This window comes from Mauremys reevesii, linkage group 1 (assembly GCF_016161935.1).
Source record: "Mauremys reevesii isolate NIE-2019 linkage group 1, ASM1616193v1, whole genome shotgun sequence".
In the NCBI taxonomy this organism is placed as follows: Eukaryota; Metazoa; Chordata; order Testudines; family Geoemydidae; genus Mauremys; species Mauremys reevesii.
In genome coordinates, this window is record NC_052623.1 from 138,852,786 (window position 1) to 138,870,728 (window position 17,943).

The following is a 17,943-nucleotide window of genomic DNA, read 5'->3' on the forward strand; positions in this document are numbered from 1 at the left end:
CACAAGTCAGTTGATTCAGATCAGTATCATAGTTCTGCAAAACCAGCACGTGTTTAAAATACTTTTCTACATATTTTTGCCCATGGAAGCGTGAATTCAAGAATGTGTTTTAGTTACCATCCTTTTTTGCTGATGGTGGAGAACTGTATTTCAGAGCGTGGTGGTAGATGAAACCCCACAGAGAATGGCACAGACAGATGTGGCTCGTTAGCTGTCTCTTAGGTGTAGAAAGCTATCTGGGAGCAAGGCTTCTGAAGGGGCCATCCATTTAACTGGATTGGTGCCTGTCCCTTTAACTGAAGTGGCATTAAAAAGGACAAGTTCAGACTCATTAGTAATCCAGGGGAAAGGTGGTGAGAAATGGAAAACTGACTACTGCAAAACCAGTAAAAATCATCACAAATATTTTCCTCTGCAACTAATAGATAAATAATGTATATTTTCATAATTGCCTTTAATACATATGCATGTCTGACTGAAATATATGAGCTTGTCTAGCAGGAAAATAAATGCCACTTAAAACCAGAGAAATATCTTGGAGTGCAATTTCAGTTAATTGATGCAAATTGTGCCTAAGTGCAGTGTTTTGTAATTTGCTATCAGAAGGAATAGCAGGCTTCATCAATGCGAATGATTCAAAGTCGTCACCGCCAGTTGTGGTACCTCATCATGACTTTCTTTCCTTGTAATGTGCCATTTGTGTGCTGTGTTGTCTGGAACTGAATAAAATTGTGCATAGGTGTGCTCTAAGAGAAGTCTAGAAATAACTAGGCAACTTTGAGATGCTCTCTTTCCTACTGACAAAATGTTATAATTGGGCCTTCTGAAAATGGAAATGGGCCTTCAGGTTTAAATTGGGCCTTCTGGAAATGCATCAGGAATATTTATGTGCAGGACTGAGCACTTTCTAATTTCTAAAAATGGCAATGCCCACTCTTACTTTGTGACTCACCGCCCATTGTTTTGATGCACAGTCTGGAGTAGATCTTTCTTGGCTGCTGTCTGCTAAACATTTTCATCCTTTCAGATGCTCAAATATTGTAATGAACCTGCTAGTTCATTACTATGCACTATACAGCATAGAGAGCTTCTAGAGAGCACAGGAAAAGGAAAGACCACACTCAAGAGAAGTGAAAACCAGAGGCTGCAAGATCAGGTGAGAGGCAGCATCCTGGGAGCAGAGAGAAACCTGGGGAGTAAGCAGCTTGGGAACTGGGACCAAAAAGTTGAGAACCTGATTCATTCCCTCTGCAGACAGGAGAACAGTGTGAAGAGGTTATTCTTATATTCCTCTATTTTATGGCCCAGTTTGTCTCTGACTTTCAGTGCGAATTAGACTCCTAAGTGCCTAAATCATTTTGAAAACGGCACTTTGGACAATTTAACCCCATATCTTTTGTATTCTATTTGTTCTGATTGTACTTTTGGATAGACCGAATAGTTCTAACATCACATAAAATCAGTGTAGCCGGTGCCCTAATTTAGGAAAAGCGAATAACCAAAATATAGGGAAATTCTTCTCACACTTTGAGAAGCAAAAATGACATTATACTTTAAATCTGATTATCATGGCATTTTAAAGCACTTTTATGTTGGTATGCATTAGGGAACATGCATACAGTTACTTTGTACCGTGTTAAGCTCAACCCTGCAGCCATTCTGAACAAGGAACTCCCATGAGCAACTTCCTTTTTCTATGCACTAAGTGGCTACAAAACTGAGTCACTTGTATCTCTTATATAATATTCAATATTTCAATTCACTTTTTCTCCTGCATTCTCTATACCAATGGTGGCCAAATGTACTGACCCTCCAAGCCGAATAAACAATCTTCAGAAGTTCGAGAGCAGGGCCACGCCTGCCAGGGCTCAGGGCTTCAGCCCTGCAGTGGGGTGGTGGGATTAAGGGCTTCCGTCCTGCAGGGAAGGGGGGCTCAGGGCTTCAGCCCTCTGGGAGGTGCCTGCCAGGGCTCAGGGCTTCAGCCTTGAGGGGAAGGGGTCTCGGGCTTCCAGCCCCACTCCTGCTGCAGCCCTGAGCCCTGGCAGGCATGAATCCCAGAGATGCCCCTCCCTGCTGGACAGAAGCCAGAAGTGATGCATGGGGGGGCACATAGGGTCACGTGCCTCCCCAGATTTTTACCAGGGTTTGCTGGCCCTGCTCAGACACATGGTGCCACTGGACCCACTCCCTGCAAGCAGCTGTTGGAGCTGACAAGCTGGCAGCTGCGGCCATGGGAAGAAGAAGCAGCAGCAAACATCTGGGAGCTGCAGGGAGAACTGCTGAGGATAAGGGGGGTATGCCTGGCAGGTGTGTAACTCAAGTTGTTGGGGGGATTGAACCCTGAAATTGTGCCCCCCCTTCTCAGCAGTCATCTCTGGCAGAAGCCTTGAGCCCCAGCACCCCACCACAGGGCAGAAGCCCTGAGCACCCCACTCCCAGTCTGGTAGGCGGAGAATGGGGGGATGGGAGGGCTCCATCTTTTACGTTAACTGTAAAAGAACCACATCGAGCTCACAAGCTGCGGTTTGGCCACTCCTGCTCTATATGTTTCTGTTGCATTAATGAAAAATAAGTGTGCAGGCCCTCTGGTGGAAAACATAATAGCTCTAAACTCACACGACTTCTAACTAACGCTGGGCAAATTGTTATTCAATGCATTGTTTTTTCACCAAGAAATGCTTTTTTTCAGGGTCCAAAACTCCTAGATTAGATCAGATGGGGAAAATTATTTTAAGAGTTAAAACCTTTTCATTTTAATTATTTCTTTTGACTTTTCTCTTTAAAACAACATTTCGATTTTAAATTTGGTGGTTTTAAAAAAGAAAACACAAAGGGTGAAAACCACCCCAAATGGCCAAATAAAAATGAAAAACTCAGTGTCAAAAATTCAATTTCAGTTGACTGAAATGAGATTTCCCTGACACAGTTTAGGAAGGCGGCAAGCCAATTCCTGCTATCACAAATGTTGAGAAACACTGCTATTAATTTTGTTAGTCCCCACTCCTTTCAAAAGGTAGTTTTCCATGAAATAAAGAAATGTAAGTGCCGCCTCAAGTTCAGTTCAAGACAGGGGATATTGTCCTGGAATTTGAGGCAGTTTCTCAATAATTGGTTTGGCTGGCAAACAACCCACACTGTACCAAAAGCATCTACTTTCTTTACATAACTGGGAGAGGATCTTTTCTTTGGCAACTGATCTGTGTGAAGCTTCATGCCCCCATTCCCTCTCCCTCCACTCCATTGAAAATAAAGAGCAGATCCCTGCAGGGACATCTTAAGGCTTGTCTTCACTACTGCGCTATGTCGGCTATCTGGGCTCTGAGATATTTTTTTCTATGAATTAGGCTTACAGTTTTTTTCAGTGAGCAGCACTGGCTTTGGGGACTGAGTGACAGCCTAACATGTGACTAAATGGGCAGATTGGAGGTTACTTGAGAGAAATCTGTCTTTGAAAATAAAGAAATAAATTAAAACAGTGAACTACTAATCTGTTGCAGCTAGACAGTTTATATCGGACCTAATGTTTTGTGATATGTTGCAGCACATCCATGACTTTATGACTGATGCTCAGTCACTGGGAAGGAAATTAAATTATGAAAGATTGTGTTCCAAAGAAAACACAAGACAAAATAAATGAACATTTGCTAATTGAAAAATGCTAATGTTGGTAGCCAAATAATGTTTGTGTTTATAAGAGGATGTTACAAATAATGTAAAAAACAGAAATAAATGTCTAAATTCCCTTCTGTAACCCCAGGATGAAGCTAAACTCTGTTTGAAGGCAATAGACAGGCTCCCCTTGATTTCAGTGTGAGGTGGATCAGTACCTAAATGTCAGAACTCCCGCTGACATTAACGTGAGTTCTACACAAAGCCTTGATGAGCTCATCCCTGAAAATCAGGAAGAAAAATTTAGCCTGAAAACTAAAATAAATAACTTTAAAAATTAAAAATTCTTTACCATGCTTCTGTAAAAATATTTATAAAACTTATTTAAGCCTTTATTCATGAGATGAATGTTCAACTGGTTTTATATGGGTAAAATTTCCTTTAGAAATTGAGGGTAGTTTCCACTTCTTGCACTGGAATTGGCTAGTGAAGTAATAGGAAGATTTGGGCGGAACACTCATAAAGTAAATCTTTTAAATTCTGTGCATTGCATATTTACAAAAAACATCACCAATGCCACATGATAAGCCTTCAGAGAGTAAAAACCAGTATGAATAGACTTCTTCAGTGCTACTCTAAAGGGAGCATTTCTGTCCACTGGGTAAATAATTTTAAATAATAAACCATGAAAGAAAACTTATCTTCCTGATAGGCTTGCGCTTTTAGTGAATATCAAAGCTTGACGTGGACTGAGCTACTTTTTACTACCCATCTAGAATTAAGTATTTTAAACAAATGCCATAATAGTTGAAGGGAGAGGCTTCAGCAAATATGCACCAAAGAAGATCTGTCTAAAAAAGATGAATTCCTTTTCTTCACATCCTAGTCCAGTGTTTCTCAAACTGGGGTCGCCACTTGTGTAGGGAAAGCCCCTGGCGGGCCGAGCTGGTTTGTTTAACTGCCGCATCCACAGGTTCGGCCGATCGTGGCACCCAGTGGCTGCAGTTCGCTACTCCAGGCCAATAGGGGCTGCTGGAAGCAGTGGCTAGTAAGTCCCTAAGCCCACGACGCTTCCAGCAGCTCCCATTGGCCTAGAGCAGCGAACTGCAGCCAGTGGGAGCTGTGATTGGCCGGACCTGCGGATGGGGCAGGTAAACAAACTGGCATGGCCCACCAAGGGCTTTCCCTACACAAGCAGCAACCCCAGTTTGAGAAACACTGCCCTAGTCTCACTGTTGTCCTTTAAACCTGAATGACAAGCTTGATAGATGTTCAAAAAAATCAGATCTTCACTAGGAAGATCTCCCCATCTTGGCAATATTTTCTTAAAAACAGAGGGAAGAGATAGAAACAGAAGATAATGAGAAGCTGGATTATAAGGGTTATTATTTTGATTCAAATGCATGAATTAGTTTCTTGATGAGCATTGTGGATACCTAATGTAATTTGAAGGGCATAGTTTACCACAGAAAAATGATTTGGTTAGGTGAGTTCACATCTTGAAATGCTCAGTGATCACTGTCAGGGTAACTGAACCTGTATCGCTCTTCCCCTGGTCCACTCCAAGAGTTCCCATTCAGGTCTCAGATCTCTTAATGTAATCTGTCTGTGGACAGGGACCCTTGCTCCACTCCCTTCTGACTGGGGTTTTCTAAGGCTGCACAGCTCCCTGCCTTGCAGTGTGATATCCTCAGCAAGCCAGGCTGCCTAACTGCACCTGTGTGTTACTTCACTGGTTACCACAAAGCTGTTTCTAAACAAGCACAGTTATTCATGAAGTAAAAGCATTACAGAGAAAACACAATAAAAACAGCAAACAGATTTAAACACTAAATGCACCAGGAGTCACCCATCAGTCTTATGGAGCCCTAGTCGGCCAAAATCTCTCCAATCCTTCCTCAAGGGTTGGGGTCCTCCCTTAGACAGAAGGTCCAGACCATTTGCTGGATCAGAAAGAAGGCCTGAGTCAGTTTAAACCCAGCCTCTTCTTTGTCTGTTAGTCTCTGGAAAACCCAGTTTGAACCAGCATATGCAAGCCTCCCTATCATGTGGTGCCTCTCTGGAGGGGTTTACAAACTAAGGGATTCACTTTAATCACCCCCATTGTTTTTGGTTCCTGGAGGAGCTTTGGTAACACCCTCTAGGAGAGCCTTGACAGTACAGTTAAAGGGACACACCAGTTCAACAGTCCAGATTGAACCCTGGGGAATGTCATAGTGGTGCAGCGAACAGATATGAATTTGTACAGGACTGTTGAACCACTGTGTCCCTTTAATTCTGTAGCCCAACATGTCTTTTACATTGCTTTGCTAGTGAAAAGCACATCTCCTGGCTCTGCTCACACAGAGCCATTAGCATGTAAAGTCACTCCCAACAAAGGTCCATGAGTGCTTGCCCAGCCTCTCATGAACTACATACAGGATGACACCTTCAAATTATTAGCCCTAGCCTCGCACCCCAAGAAATGGGCATCTTGTCCTGTCCAGCACACTACTGAGCAATGCAAGCTCATTAATAGTCTGTCATTTCATCAAAGAAAATGATTATGCACCAGCCTTTGTACCAGATTATGCACCATCTAACCTGAGTAGAGATTCCCCAAACACTTCAATCAAAACACACTAGTTTAGCTAAAACAGTAAAACAAGTTTATTAACTAGAGACAGATAGATTTTAAGTGATTACAAGTGGTAAAGCATAAAAGTCAAAATTGGTTACAAAAGATATAAAAAGCTAAAACCGCAATCTAATTCCTAATCTTTACCAAGCTAAGTAAGATTTGAAATCAAAAAGGTTTCTCTCACCCAAAAACTTTCAGCAGTCCATACTAACTGGAAGGCCTTCCAGCTAGGACCACTCTCCCCAATTCAATGATGCTTTTATTGTCTTTCAAGTGTTCTTGCTGCCATGAGTAGAAATGGGGAAGGATAGGTGGCCAGATGCCTTTTTTCCTCGTTCTTATATTCTGATGCTTTGTACTGGAAAAGTCTTTGCTGCGTAATGGGGTCAGCATTCCATTACATATGTGCTCTGCCAGCTGTCTATCAGGTGAATTGTAAATAGTTTGTTTATATCCTCCTCCCCCACCCCACCTTTGAGGATTACCCCCAGCTGGGATTCAGGTGACAGTCAGTCTGTTTGCAATGGACTGGCTATTGTTTTCCATTGCTAATATGCAAAGTTCTCGCTTACACCCTTCTTCCTGCCAAAGGATGCCCACTTATCTAGGTGATAGAGGTGATAGTTCCTGGTGGTTTCATTTGATTATGCTGATCCCTCACTGTGCCTTTGTCTTTGAAAAACTAGTTTGGCTCTGCTTTTCTAACCCTGTAACATGCTACAGTAAAATCATTGTTATACAGTAGAGGCTCATAACTTTACATAAAAAGTTGCCACATATATTTTACCAGGATAATAATGTTCAGTAGATTCTGTGTTTAAAATGATATCTCACAAAACATACTTTGTATACAATAGATCATAATCATATAATGGGGCTGAACATGGGCTACAGAGTGTCACAAGGGCTACAGACTGTCACACCTTCCACTCTGGAGCTGGCCCACAGTGATGCATAACTTAAAAAATACAACACTGTCCTCTAGGGGACTGCATGTGGTTGAAATATCTGTTGCAATCCCACTCAGCCTGGAATTTTCAAATTGTAAACACCTAAGTGGGGGAAGCTAAGACAGCTACTTGGATGTTATCTGGAGTTATCTAAGATGTCTTATTGAGAGCCATCTTCAAATGCCAAGAAGTTATTCTAGTGCAATGATTGAATATGATGATGAAATGCTGTAATTTCACTGGAAATATGTAAGGTATGAACTATGTAGTGTTGCTGTAGCCTTGTTGGTCCCAGGATATTAGAGACATAAGGTGGGTGAGATAATATCTTTTATTGGACCAACTTCTGCTGGTGAAAGAGACAAGTTTTTTGAGCTTACATAGAGGTCATCTTCAGGTCTTGGAATTGAATGTAGTGGTCAGAGTGTTATAGGGTGAGAACTCTGGGGATGATGTTTTGTTTAATGCATTTGCTCAGGAAGTAGATGTGTCTGTTTAGTTTTGTTTCCTTTTTCTTCATATGTGAAGTTTGCATTTCAGATGTAAGCTTGAAAGCTTGGCTCTCTCACCAACAGCAGTTGGTCCAATAAAATATATTACCTCACCCACCTTTTCTATCTAAGGCATGAGCTGTACTTTAAGGTTTAAAACCCTTGTGGATAATGATATTTTCCTCCTTTGTAAAGTGCTTTGAGAACTACTGATGAAAGTGCTATGTAAGATCTTTTTTGTATTATTATTATTTATTATTAATTTTTTATTATTATTACTATTTAAGTTTGTTTTACCCGGGTTTAAAGGATACAAATTTAGATTTATAGGGTGGGATTTTCAAAAATAGTGAGTGGGTAAAACTCACATTTACTTTAGTGGGAGCAGAGTTGGACCAACACTGAACATTCTGTGAAATCCCACCCCATGAACTAACCCAGAGGTGGCAGAACTGTGGGACAGGGAAGGCTTCCACCTCCCCGCAATGGAAGTATTGTAGGGACTCCACCCCTGTGTAGACTCATGCATGTTCAGAGGGGATGGAGATGAGAGTGGGATCTGGAGTGGTTGCCTTGGGGCCCAGCTGGGAGCAGGGAATAGGTTCTGGAGAAGCTGGAATGAGCCCAGGAGCAGAAAGGAATCCTCAGGACCCTCCTTCCCAGCTGGAAGCTGGCTCCACCCTCCTCCCCCAATAAGTATCTGTACTTCCCCATCACTCCCAGCCCTCCACACCCATCCCATTCTCAAGGTGCTGCTGCCCTCCTCCTTCCTGAGCTAACCACTAGTTTGCATCTGTCCTTTGAAGAAAAAATAATTAATACAGAAGTCTTTTTTAATGCAGATATCAATAGCTGGAAAAGAAATTTGATTATTTTTTACCATAAATTGATGGGCTGCTTTTTTTTCCTTAATTCCACTGTCTCTGGTCACACAAGTCAAGCAGCAAAGACTCTGAACATTTCACTACTACAAAGTGAGTACTCAGTTGTTGGAATATACTCCTTCAGAGCTATCTGGATGGGCAGTTTCCTGGACGGTGTTGTCAAGAATCACTAGCACCTAAATTATTTTAGGGGTATACCATAGATATCTTATTGTAAACCATTACTTTTCATTGTGAAATTGACTAAAGCTTTGCCGTAAGCAGAAAAAGTTGCTGAACAGGTTTGAAGGCAAAGAAAACCCTTTATTGTTAAATGTCTTAAAGACGAACCTGTTTAACAAACACAATTGTTGTTGTGGTGAGCACTTGCAGGGGCTGGATGAGTTCCAATTGACTTCAGTTTGCCTTATATTTTGACAGGAAATGAGAAAAGGCTGGGAGAATGACCTTGGTGTATTTCAGGGGTAGGCTGAATTTCAGGGGTAGGTATTTCAGGTGTGCCAAAGGTGGAACGGGAGCTGATTTTCAGTGGCACTCACACTGCCTGAATCCTGGCCACCAGTCCGGGGGGGCTCTGCCTTTTAATTTACTTTTAAATGAAGCTTCTTAAACATTTTAAACACCTTATTTACTTTACATGCAACAATAGTTTAGTTATATATTCTAGACTTCTAGAAAGAGACCTTCTAAAAACATTAAAGTGTATTTATTACTGGCACATGAAACCTTAAATTAGAGTGAATAAATGAAGACTCGGCACAGCACTTCTGAAAGGTTGCCAACCCCTGGTTTATTTTCTAGTGTGTAAACAATTAAAGTGGGGGAGGGATAGCTCAGTGGTTTGAGCATTGGTCTGCTAAACCCAGCATTATGAGTTTAATCCTTGAGGGTGCCACTTAGGGAGCTGGGGCAAAATCAGTACTTGGTCCTGCTAGTGAAGGCAGGGGGCTAGACTCAATGACCTTTCAGGGTCCCTTCTAGTTCTGTGAGATAGGTATAGCTCCATATGTTTAAAGGATAGATATAAACTGCTGAGCTCCAGTTCATCTGCAAATTTGACACCATCAGCTCAGGATTAAACAAAGACTGTGAATGGCTTGCCAATTACAGAACCAGTTTCTCCTCCCTTGGTTTTCACACCTCAACTGCTAGAACAGGGCCTCATCCTCCCTGATTGAACTAACCTCGTTATCTCTAGCTTGCTTCTTGCTTGCATATATAAACCTGCCCCTGGAAATTTCCACCACTTGCATCCGAAGAAGTGGGTATTCACCCACGAAAGCTCATGCTGCAAAACGTCTGTTAGTCTATAAGGTGCCACAGGATTCTTTGTTGCTTAAGGATCCACAATCTCTGTAGGAGTCTTGTCTCCTCTCAGTATGTACTGTGTAACAAATGCATAATGTATCTATTTGTCAATAGTAATGCACTGAGGGGGGAACATAAACTTTTACATTGGTAACTCTTCATCAATCTTATTATTTCTACTCTCTAGACTACTGCTTAATACACTGATCTAATATTTATAAGTCAAATTTATGTTGGTGTTGCAACAATGAGTACAATGTTACTGATGCAAATTTTGCTTGGTTGCTTAATTATTTCTCAAAGTTAAAGAGGTTAACACATAAATATCTTCTGTAATGTATTTTGCTTCTATCATCTCTCTGTAAGCTGTCATTCAATATTGCTGTTGCCAGAGGACATCACCAAATGTGAGAAGAGACCAGTTGATATTTTAAACCTTTGAACATTGAGGTCATAGTTTTTGTTTGGAATATTAAGTTAAGAGAATATAAAGGTTGCATAGTTAAGCACTAAGAAGTCAGGAAATGCACAGGCAGCCTTAATTTTGGCCCACTATGCATATACATTATGATATGTTTTTGAATTGTATGGCCTGTGACAAAGTTCCTCCTCTATCTTGGTGGATCCTGTGCTTATTGGCGGATTTGTTTGCCTCAGAGATTCACCATGTGGGTTAGGGAACAGCCCAGAGACCTTCCCCTTTGGTAGAACCCACAGTCCAGGTCAATTCCTCCTGTGTCTGATCAGGAGTTGGGAGGTTTGGGGGGAATCCAGGCCCGCCCTCTACTCCAGGTTCCAGCCCAAGGCCCTGTGGATTGCAGCTGTCTAGAGTGCCTCCTGGTACAGTTGTGTGACAGCTACAACTCCCTGGGCTACTTCCCCATGGCCTCCTCCCAACACCTTCTTTATCCTCACCACAGGACCTTTCCCCTGGTATCTGATAATGCTTGTACTCCTCAGTCCTCCAGCATTATGCCTTCCCACTCTCAGCTCCTAGTGCCTCTTGCTCCCAGCTCCTTGCATGCACACTACAAACTGAAGTGAGGTCCTTTTTAACTCAGGTGCCCTGATTAGCCAGCCTATCCTAATTGAGTCTAGCAGTTTCTTTTTAATTGGCTCCAGGTGTCCTAATTAGCCTGCCTGCCTTAGCTGGTTCCAGCAAGTTCCTGCTTGTTCTGGAACTGCCCCTGGAACTGTGGATCTACTTAATCTGGGCCTAATATATCTCCCTTCTAACATTCTCCTGTATCCATCTGGCCTGACCCTGTCACAGGCCATATACATTTCAAATAATACTTTTTATACAAATGTGGATAGCAATATGTGCCATTTTGTAGTATCATGTACTTCTGTATATGCTGGACAGAGTCCATGAATGTCATTTATATGGAAAGTCCATAGTGTGCCAATCTGACAGAATATTTGATAAATAAATAACACACTTTGGGTTTCAAAGTCCTTTACAGATATGGGCAGTCTGTGGCGTTTCTGTATGCTGACCATACAGATGTGGCTGCATTTCAGTGGTGAGTGAAACAATCCTTGTGCATATATATATGCACAGAGAAAGAGAGAAAGTGAAAACTTTGTTGAGCATAGTGGGATCTCTCAATAGCAGTAATAATATCTTAAGGGGGAAAAAAGAAAACTGAGATCCAGCAAGGATAAATGACTTGCCCAAGCTGGTGGCAGAACCAGGGATAAATCACCACTTTACTTTCTAATGCTCAGTCCTTTGCCGTAGCCACAAGACTGATAGAAAAGTCCGATGTTATAAAGTTTATTAATATAGTAATCACTCTAAAATTAATAATAATTTAGATGATACTTTGCAGGTCACCTTTAAGCATAGGGAAAACTAATTTTGAACATCAAAACCATTGATACTGAGCTTATGGCTCTAGAACCACCAAAGATTTCCTAGGGTCTTTCATCCAGTTTTGATATTTAATGGGAATTCTTATCACTGGAATACTCACAACTCTGCTTGGTGCCCGTGAAGTAGTGGGGTTACCAGGAATAATTGGAATGAAGATACTGAGATCACTCCCTTTCCTTCCTAGTTGTGAGAAGAGGTAGAGAGTGTGTGAGATACAGAAGAGAAACAGCCCTCCATCCCAGCAGCCAGAACTGTGGGGGAGAACACACATACATACCCATCCCTCCTGTTAATTAAACAATTGAAAGTTGGAGAGAGAAAATAAGAGGGGAGACATTATGTGGAATGACACCATGAAGAGCCACAAAATAATCAGTGTTTCATTGTAATATTTGGGTGTTGATAGTGCATCAATACTGAGCATTCTGTTGGACTTTGACAAAGAAATATCATAGCACAAACATCATAAGGCAATGTCAGGATATCACGCAAACTCAGCAAGTTCTTTCCTTTTTCTTTTTTTACATTCTGGGACACTGTACACAGATGTAGTGGCGCCCACATTTTGGATTTACTGGGGCATACATAATCTTGATGATATAGAACCAGGACAACTGCACACAATAGCACAGACTCCAACATGACTAATTATCTAAATCATTCATATTTTGTACTACTATTGTTTTCGACATGTTCTTCACTAGGCATAAAAAATTAAAAAATCAGTTTAAGGAAACTCTTGTAATCCATTTACAAATAAATTAAGCTTTGCCAGTCTTCTTCTGTCTGTAAACATGATTACACCATTCTAGATCTCAACATACTTAAGACTTGATAGGATGCCATATTGCAAAGACAATTTAAATAATGTTATTGTGACTAAGCTTAGCAAGCATTAAAAGGAGTAAAGTTAAGAAAAAAGGCAGTTTTGTTGCAAATCAGGGAGGATGCAGATTTGATTAAAATATCAAAGTCCAAGACTTACAAATATCAGTATCACAGCACAAGCATATTTAGCTTGATGGCTTTAAGGAAAGACTGTATAATGTGTGGCATGGCTTACTATATCATTTTTGGTGTCTACTAAAATCACTAATCTACAGTACAAAGCAAGATGTTCTGTACCTCCGCTCAATGTACAACAGCTGTAGCAAAGTAACTGTGGGAAATGAAATCAAGAACTGTGACAGAGTTTTCATGTACATATGTACTGGAATCTAGTGTTCGCTAGATAAATCATCCCAATAGTCTGATATACCAGAACTCTTTGTTAGCCATCCAATCTGACATATATCAAACAAACTTTTTGTGTAGTTCTTTCTTGCTGTGGTTTTCTGTGGGGCAGTGTAGACAAGCCCTCAGTTTACATCTGAGGTAGTGTATAGAAATTGTACTTGATGTTTCTGCTCACTTGAGATGAAGCCCATATCTGGTGGAAAGGCAGCTTTTTAACATTCTCCCGGTATTTACTGTGGGCTAGATTGTGACTTAGACTGCAAGCCCATGAAAGGGGAATAAGACTCCCCATCCACACCAAACCAGACCAAGTGTGTAGAAGTAAACAGTGTTGCCTGCTTATTCCCTCCCCAGAACCACTGCAGGGGGAGAGGGAATGAGCAGAGCTTTGGCTCCACCCTCCCTGCATCTTGGCTAGGGTAGCTGAACCAGAACAGTGCAGGAGGATAGTAATTTACTGCAGGTCTGCGCCAAACTACTTTCGGATGTCATGGCCCATTTCCCTCCAAATCAGCAACTACTTTTTAAAGTGAAGAAGGCTCAAGCTTCATAAGAAGAGATTTGCAAAGCATCCACCTAGGCATCAGTTTATGACCCTAAGGGGACATCTACATTGCAATAAAAGACCCACAACATAGCCATGGCTGGCCTGGGTCAACTAGCATGGGCTTGGGCTACAGGGCTATAAAATTGCAGTGTAGACATTTGGGCTTGGGCTGGAGCCCAGTTTCTGAGACCCTGTGATGAGGGAGAGTTAAATAATGCAGCTTTGCATTATTTCTCAGGAATCTGGGTGATCAGAAGATTTGCTTGGCCAGATCCTCACTTAGAAATCAGATTAGCTCCATTGAAGTCAATTTATACAAGTTCAGGATGATACCATTTTAGTTTAACTCAAACATGTCTGTTTTAGCACATCTCTTAAAGATCATATATTGGACTTGAATATTTTTCTATTTGACTCTTTGGGCCTCATCTAAAGCCCACTGAGATCAATGGAGAGCTACCAATTGCTTTCACTGGTCTTTGGATCAGACCCTTTCTCTATTCTACAGCAGACAGTGCACACATAGTCAGATCCTCAACATCTGCTCTGAATTGGTACATTTTTACTGCGATCAACTGAGTGATGTCAATTTACCTCAGCTGTGCGATCTGCCTTTTAATGTAAGTCCACGATTTTGGCCTCCTTTTAAATCCAGTCACACCTTTTACATTTTTCTTTTTAATTGCAATGGCTTATATTAAACAATTTCAAGATGCTCTAGATGACTTTTGACCCAAAACATATGAGTTCATTTATTTCTGCCTCTGAACTTTTGAGTTTCATTAAGAATGCAATGTCTTTTGAGGTTGCTTCGGGAACATACCACAAATAGATGTGTGTGGTTTTTAAATGAGACCTCGACAGTAGAACATGTTCCAGCCTATTTCATATCATCCTCCTCTGTGATAAAGGTGTTGAATGTGGAGGGATGATGTCCTGAGGCTGAATGGCATGTGACGAGATTATGTGTATTCCTTGAGTCATAGAAAGAAATGGCATATGTCAGAGTACTATGAAGCCTTCATCAACACTAAGGTTAGGTATTATTCAAGTTTTAGGATAATAGATACAGATATAAATCTTCTTCTACTAGAAGGAGCCTTTCACTGTAGGTTGCTTAATAACTGATGTCCATCAGTGACTGTTTGTGATAAGGTTTGTAACTATTTTCTGACTACGCTTTGTAAAAAAGTCAAATATTGTCCTTTTCCTAGTTCATGGATCTTTCATGAAAATACAGTGTTTCCTGTCAACAGTTCATCAAAATTGGATACAACTTTCCCCCTCACTATCTGATTATCAGCATTCAAAATTCAGTACAACTTTTCATGGTCTGTTTTCAAGTTTTGAGTTGGTTTAGTTGGATTTTGTCATATGGTTAAGTCATATGTTGTTTCTTCATGATGCCTGATTGGCTTGAGTATCTACCTAAGTTGCTCAGAAAGGTCAGCAGAAGCCATTTGGACTTTGATTTTTCATGCTTTGTAGAAAAATGGGGACAATGTATGCTCCCTGAAGATGCCAGGGGAGGAAACAGAGCTGCCAAGAAGCAAAGAAGCCAAGGAGGGAAGCAGGTGATGAGCCTCTCCCTCTCATGAAGACAACCCGAGGTTGGGGGTTAGTAGGTTGTCAGGGGGGTGGTTTGACAGAAGACCTGTTGAAACAAGGGAGATGAAGTGCTTTGCTTAACAGGGATAGATTTAAGCAAGTTTAAATCTTATGATGAATCAGGATCATTGTACTCATAGTGGAAAGAAGGAATTTATAAGGGAATACTCTCTCTATAGACTCATTGACAGAGATTTTGTTTTACTCCCTTGATGACTTGCCAGTTAAACACAAGCTGCCTGTGTCCACAATCACGAAACGATACCAAATTTAAGAAGGTATTTCACAGAATAGCTGATTAGCATAAGGATAAAATCTGGACCCTTTCCCACTACATATTTAGGTCTAGATTGTGGCTCTTCCTCATGAATGAAGAGAGCAGATTGCTCCCCTGGGTGTGTCAGAGCTGCTCTGTAGGCCAGTGTGTTTAGTATGCATGTGAAAAGCACGATGTGGTCAGGACCCTACATCTTCCACTCCTCACCTCTTTCTTGGAATCCTGCTTTCTATAGCACAGAGGCTGGTATCAGAAGTGCCCCTGTACAGCTAGGAAGTGTGTGTGTGTTGGGGTGTGTGTGAAGGTGTGGAGTGGGGGAAAATTGGGGGAAGCTTTTTGACTGCATACAGAAATTTTGAAAGGGAATATATCTAAAATATACTGTATCAGATGACAGATCGCATCAGTTGCTAGTGAAGGAAACACAAATCTGCATGCACGGATCATGTAGCAATGGATTTAAATGTTCTCAAATATTTTTGAAAAAATCCCTCTTTCCATAAATGCTGGAATGATGCTAAAATGGCTGTGGCTAGATACAAAATGACAAATACTGTGAGAGTAAATAAATAGTAGGAATATACAGATCCTGTGGGAATGTGGAATTATAAAGTAATCCTGGAAGAAGCACTTAGAGGGCTTAATCCTGCAAGGTCCTGACCAATGTGTTGAGCACCCTCAACTCCCACTGACATCAGAGGGAGTTGAGGGCACTCGACATGTCACATGAGTGCTCAGCACGGGGCACAGTGGAACTCAGAGAGAGTAAATATGGTAACAGGAGCGTGGCTTCTGTTTAGTTGTGACCCATTTGTACGATTATTTTTTCTTCTCCTCTGTGTAACATGAGAAAATAATGAGGAAGGGTGGCTCCATAGAGTATTAGTCAGAGCTAAAGCATATACCTAAAAAGAAAAAAACCTCATATATTAAAAATGTTTGCAATGAATGTCACCACAATTAATGGCCTAGCAGCCTGAGAGAGGGTTCCCCTCAGATTCAATGATCTGCAGCACCATAGGTTTGCATGGAATCTTATAGAAATATAAACAACAGACCCCAAGGAGATTACACTCTAAGGGTACGTCTACACTACACGCCGGATAGGCGGGTAGTGATCAATCTATCGGGGATCGATTTATCGCATCTAGTGTAGATGCAATAAATTAATCCCCGATCACTCTGCCATCAACTCCTGTACTCCACCATAGCGAGAGGCAGAAGCAGAGTCAATGTGGGAGCCATGGCAATCGACCCTGCACCGTGAGGACAGGAGGGAAGTCAACCTAAGGTATGTTAACTTCCGCTATGCTATTCTTGTAGCTGAAGTTGCATATTTTAGGTCGATCCCCTCCCCCACTCCAGTGTAGACCAGGCCTAAAAACTTAGCCTGCATCTAAGGCCTGGTCTACACTGCGTGGGGGGAATCTACTTAAAACACCCAACTTCAGCTGCGAGAATAGCGTAGCTGAAGTCAATGTATCTTAGGTTGACTTACCTCGCGGCGCGGGGTCGACTGCTGCCGCTTCCCCGTCGACTCCGCTTCTGCCTCTTGCTGTGGTGGAGTACAGGAGTCGATGGCAGAGCAATCGGGGATCGATTTATTACGTCTACACTAGATGCAATACATTGATCCCCGATAGATCGATCACTACCCACTGATCCGGCGGGTAGTGTAGACGTACCTTTAGGAAGTTGTTCAGTGAGGTAGAGGGAATAAGTAGCTCCTGGAGTAGGGGGTTGTCCCAATAGCAACCTCTGAACACAGGGGCATGTAAAAGAAGCTGCCAAGGTTGTCCCCTAGGAGCAACTCACCAAAAAAGGGGTAGAGAGTGTACTTGGCTGATGAGCCAGCCAAGCAGGGTCAAGAGAAGTGCACTGTCCTCCTTGAAGATAGCAAATTACTCTCTTGAGAACAGCAGAGGGAGCATTGGGAGGCATTGTGTGTCTCTGAGGCAGAATATTTCCCCTGTGATTTATGGTGCTCAATACCACCCCTCACAAGAGGCTAGGCCTTAAAGAAACAATCCATTTCTAGACAAGTGACAGTGTGGGGCATATCTACATGGTGGCACTCAAGAAAGTTAAGATAAATCAACTAAAGGTGTGAAGTAAATGTGCACTGAGTGTCAACCACCTGTATGGACACTTCCATTCAGGGATAAAGTGGCCTTAGTTCCCTGTAATTTAAATCTTCCTCCACTGACTGAGAGTATTGGGGGGATGGGATGTTAAAACACTTTAATTTATGCTTATTGACTTCACACCTTTAGCTGAGTCACTCTAAACCAGGGGTAGGCAACCTATGAGCTGATTTTCAGTGGCACTCACAATGCCCAGGTCCTGGCCACTGGTTCGGAGGTTCTGCATTTTAATTTAATTTTAAATGAAGCTTCCTAAACATTTTAAAAACCGTATTTACTTTACATACAGCAATAGTTTAGTTATATATTACAGTCTTATAGAAAGAGACCTTCTAAAAACATTAAAATGTATTACTGGCACACGAAACCTTAAATTAGAGTGAATAAATG

At 41.6% G+C, this 17,943-nt stretch overlaps 1 protein-coding gene across 1 annotated transcript in view; it reads left to right on the plus strand.

Moving 5' to 3' along the window:
- GLRA2 (glycine receptor alpha 2) overlaps positions 1-17,943 on the plus strand; it is a 220,322-nt gene that overhangs the window by 40,708 nt on the left and 161,671 nt on the right. Inside the window, exon 3 of the mRNA XM_039521036.1 lies at positions 15,013-15,098. Coding sequence (XP_039376970.1) covers positions 15,013-15,098 — 86 coding nt within the window. The remainder of the gene's footprint in view (positions 1-15,012; positions 15,099-17,943) is intronic.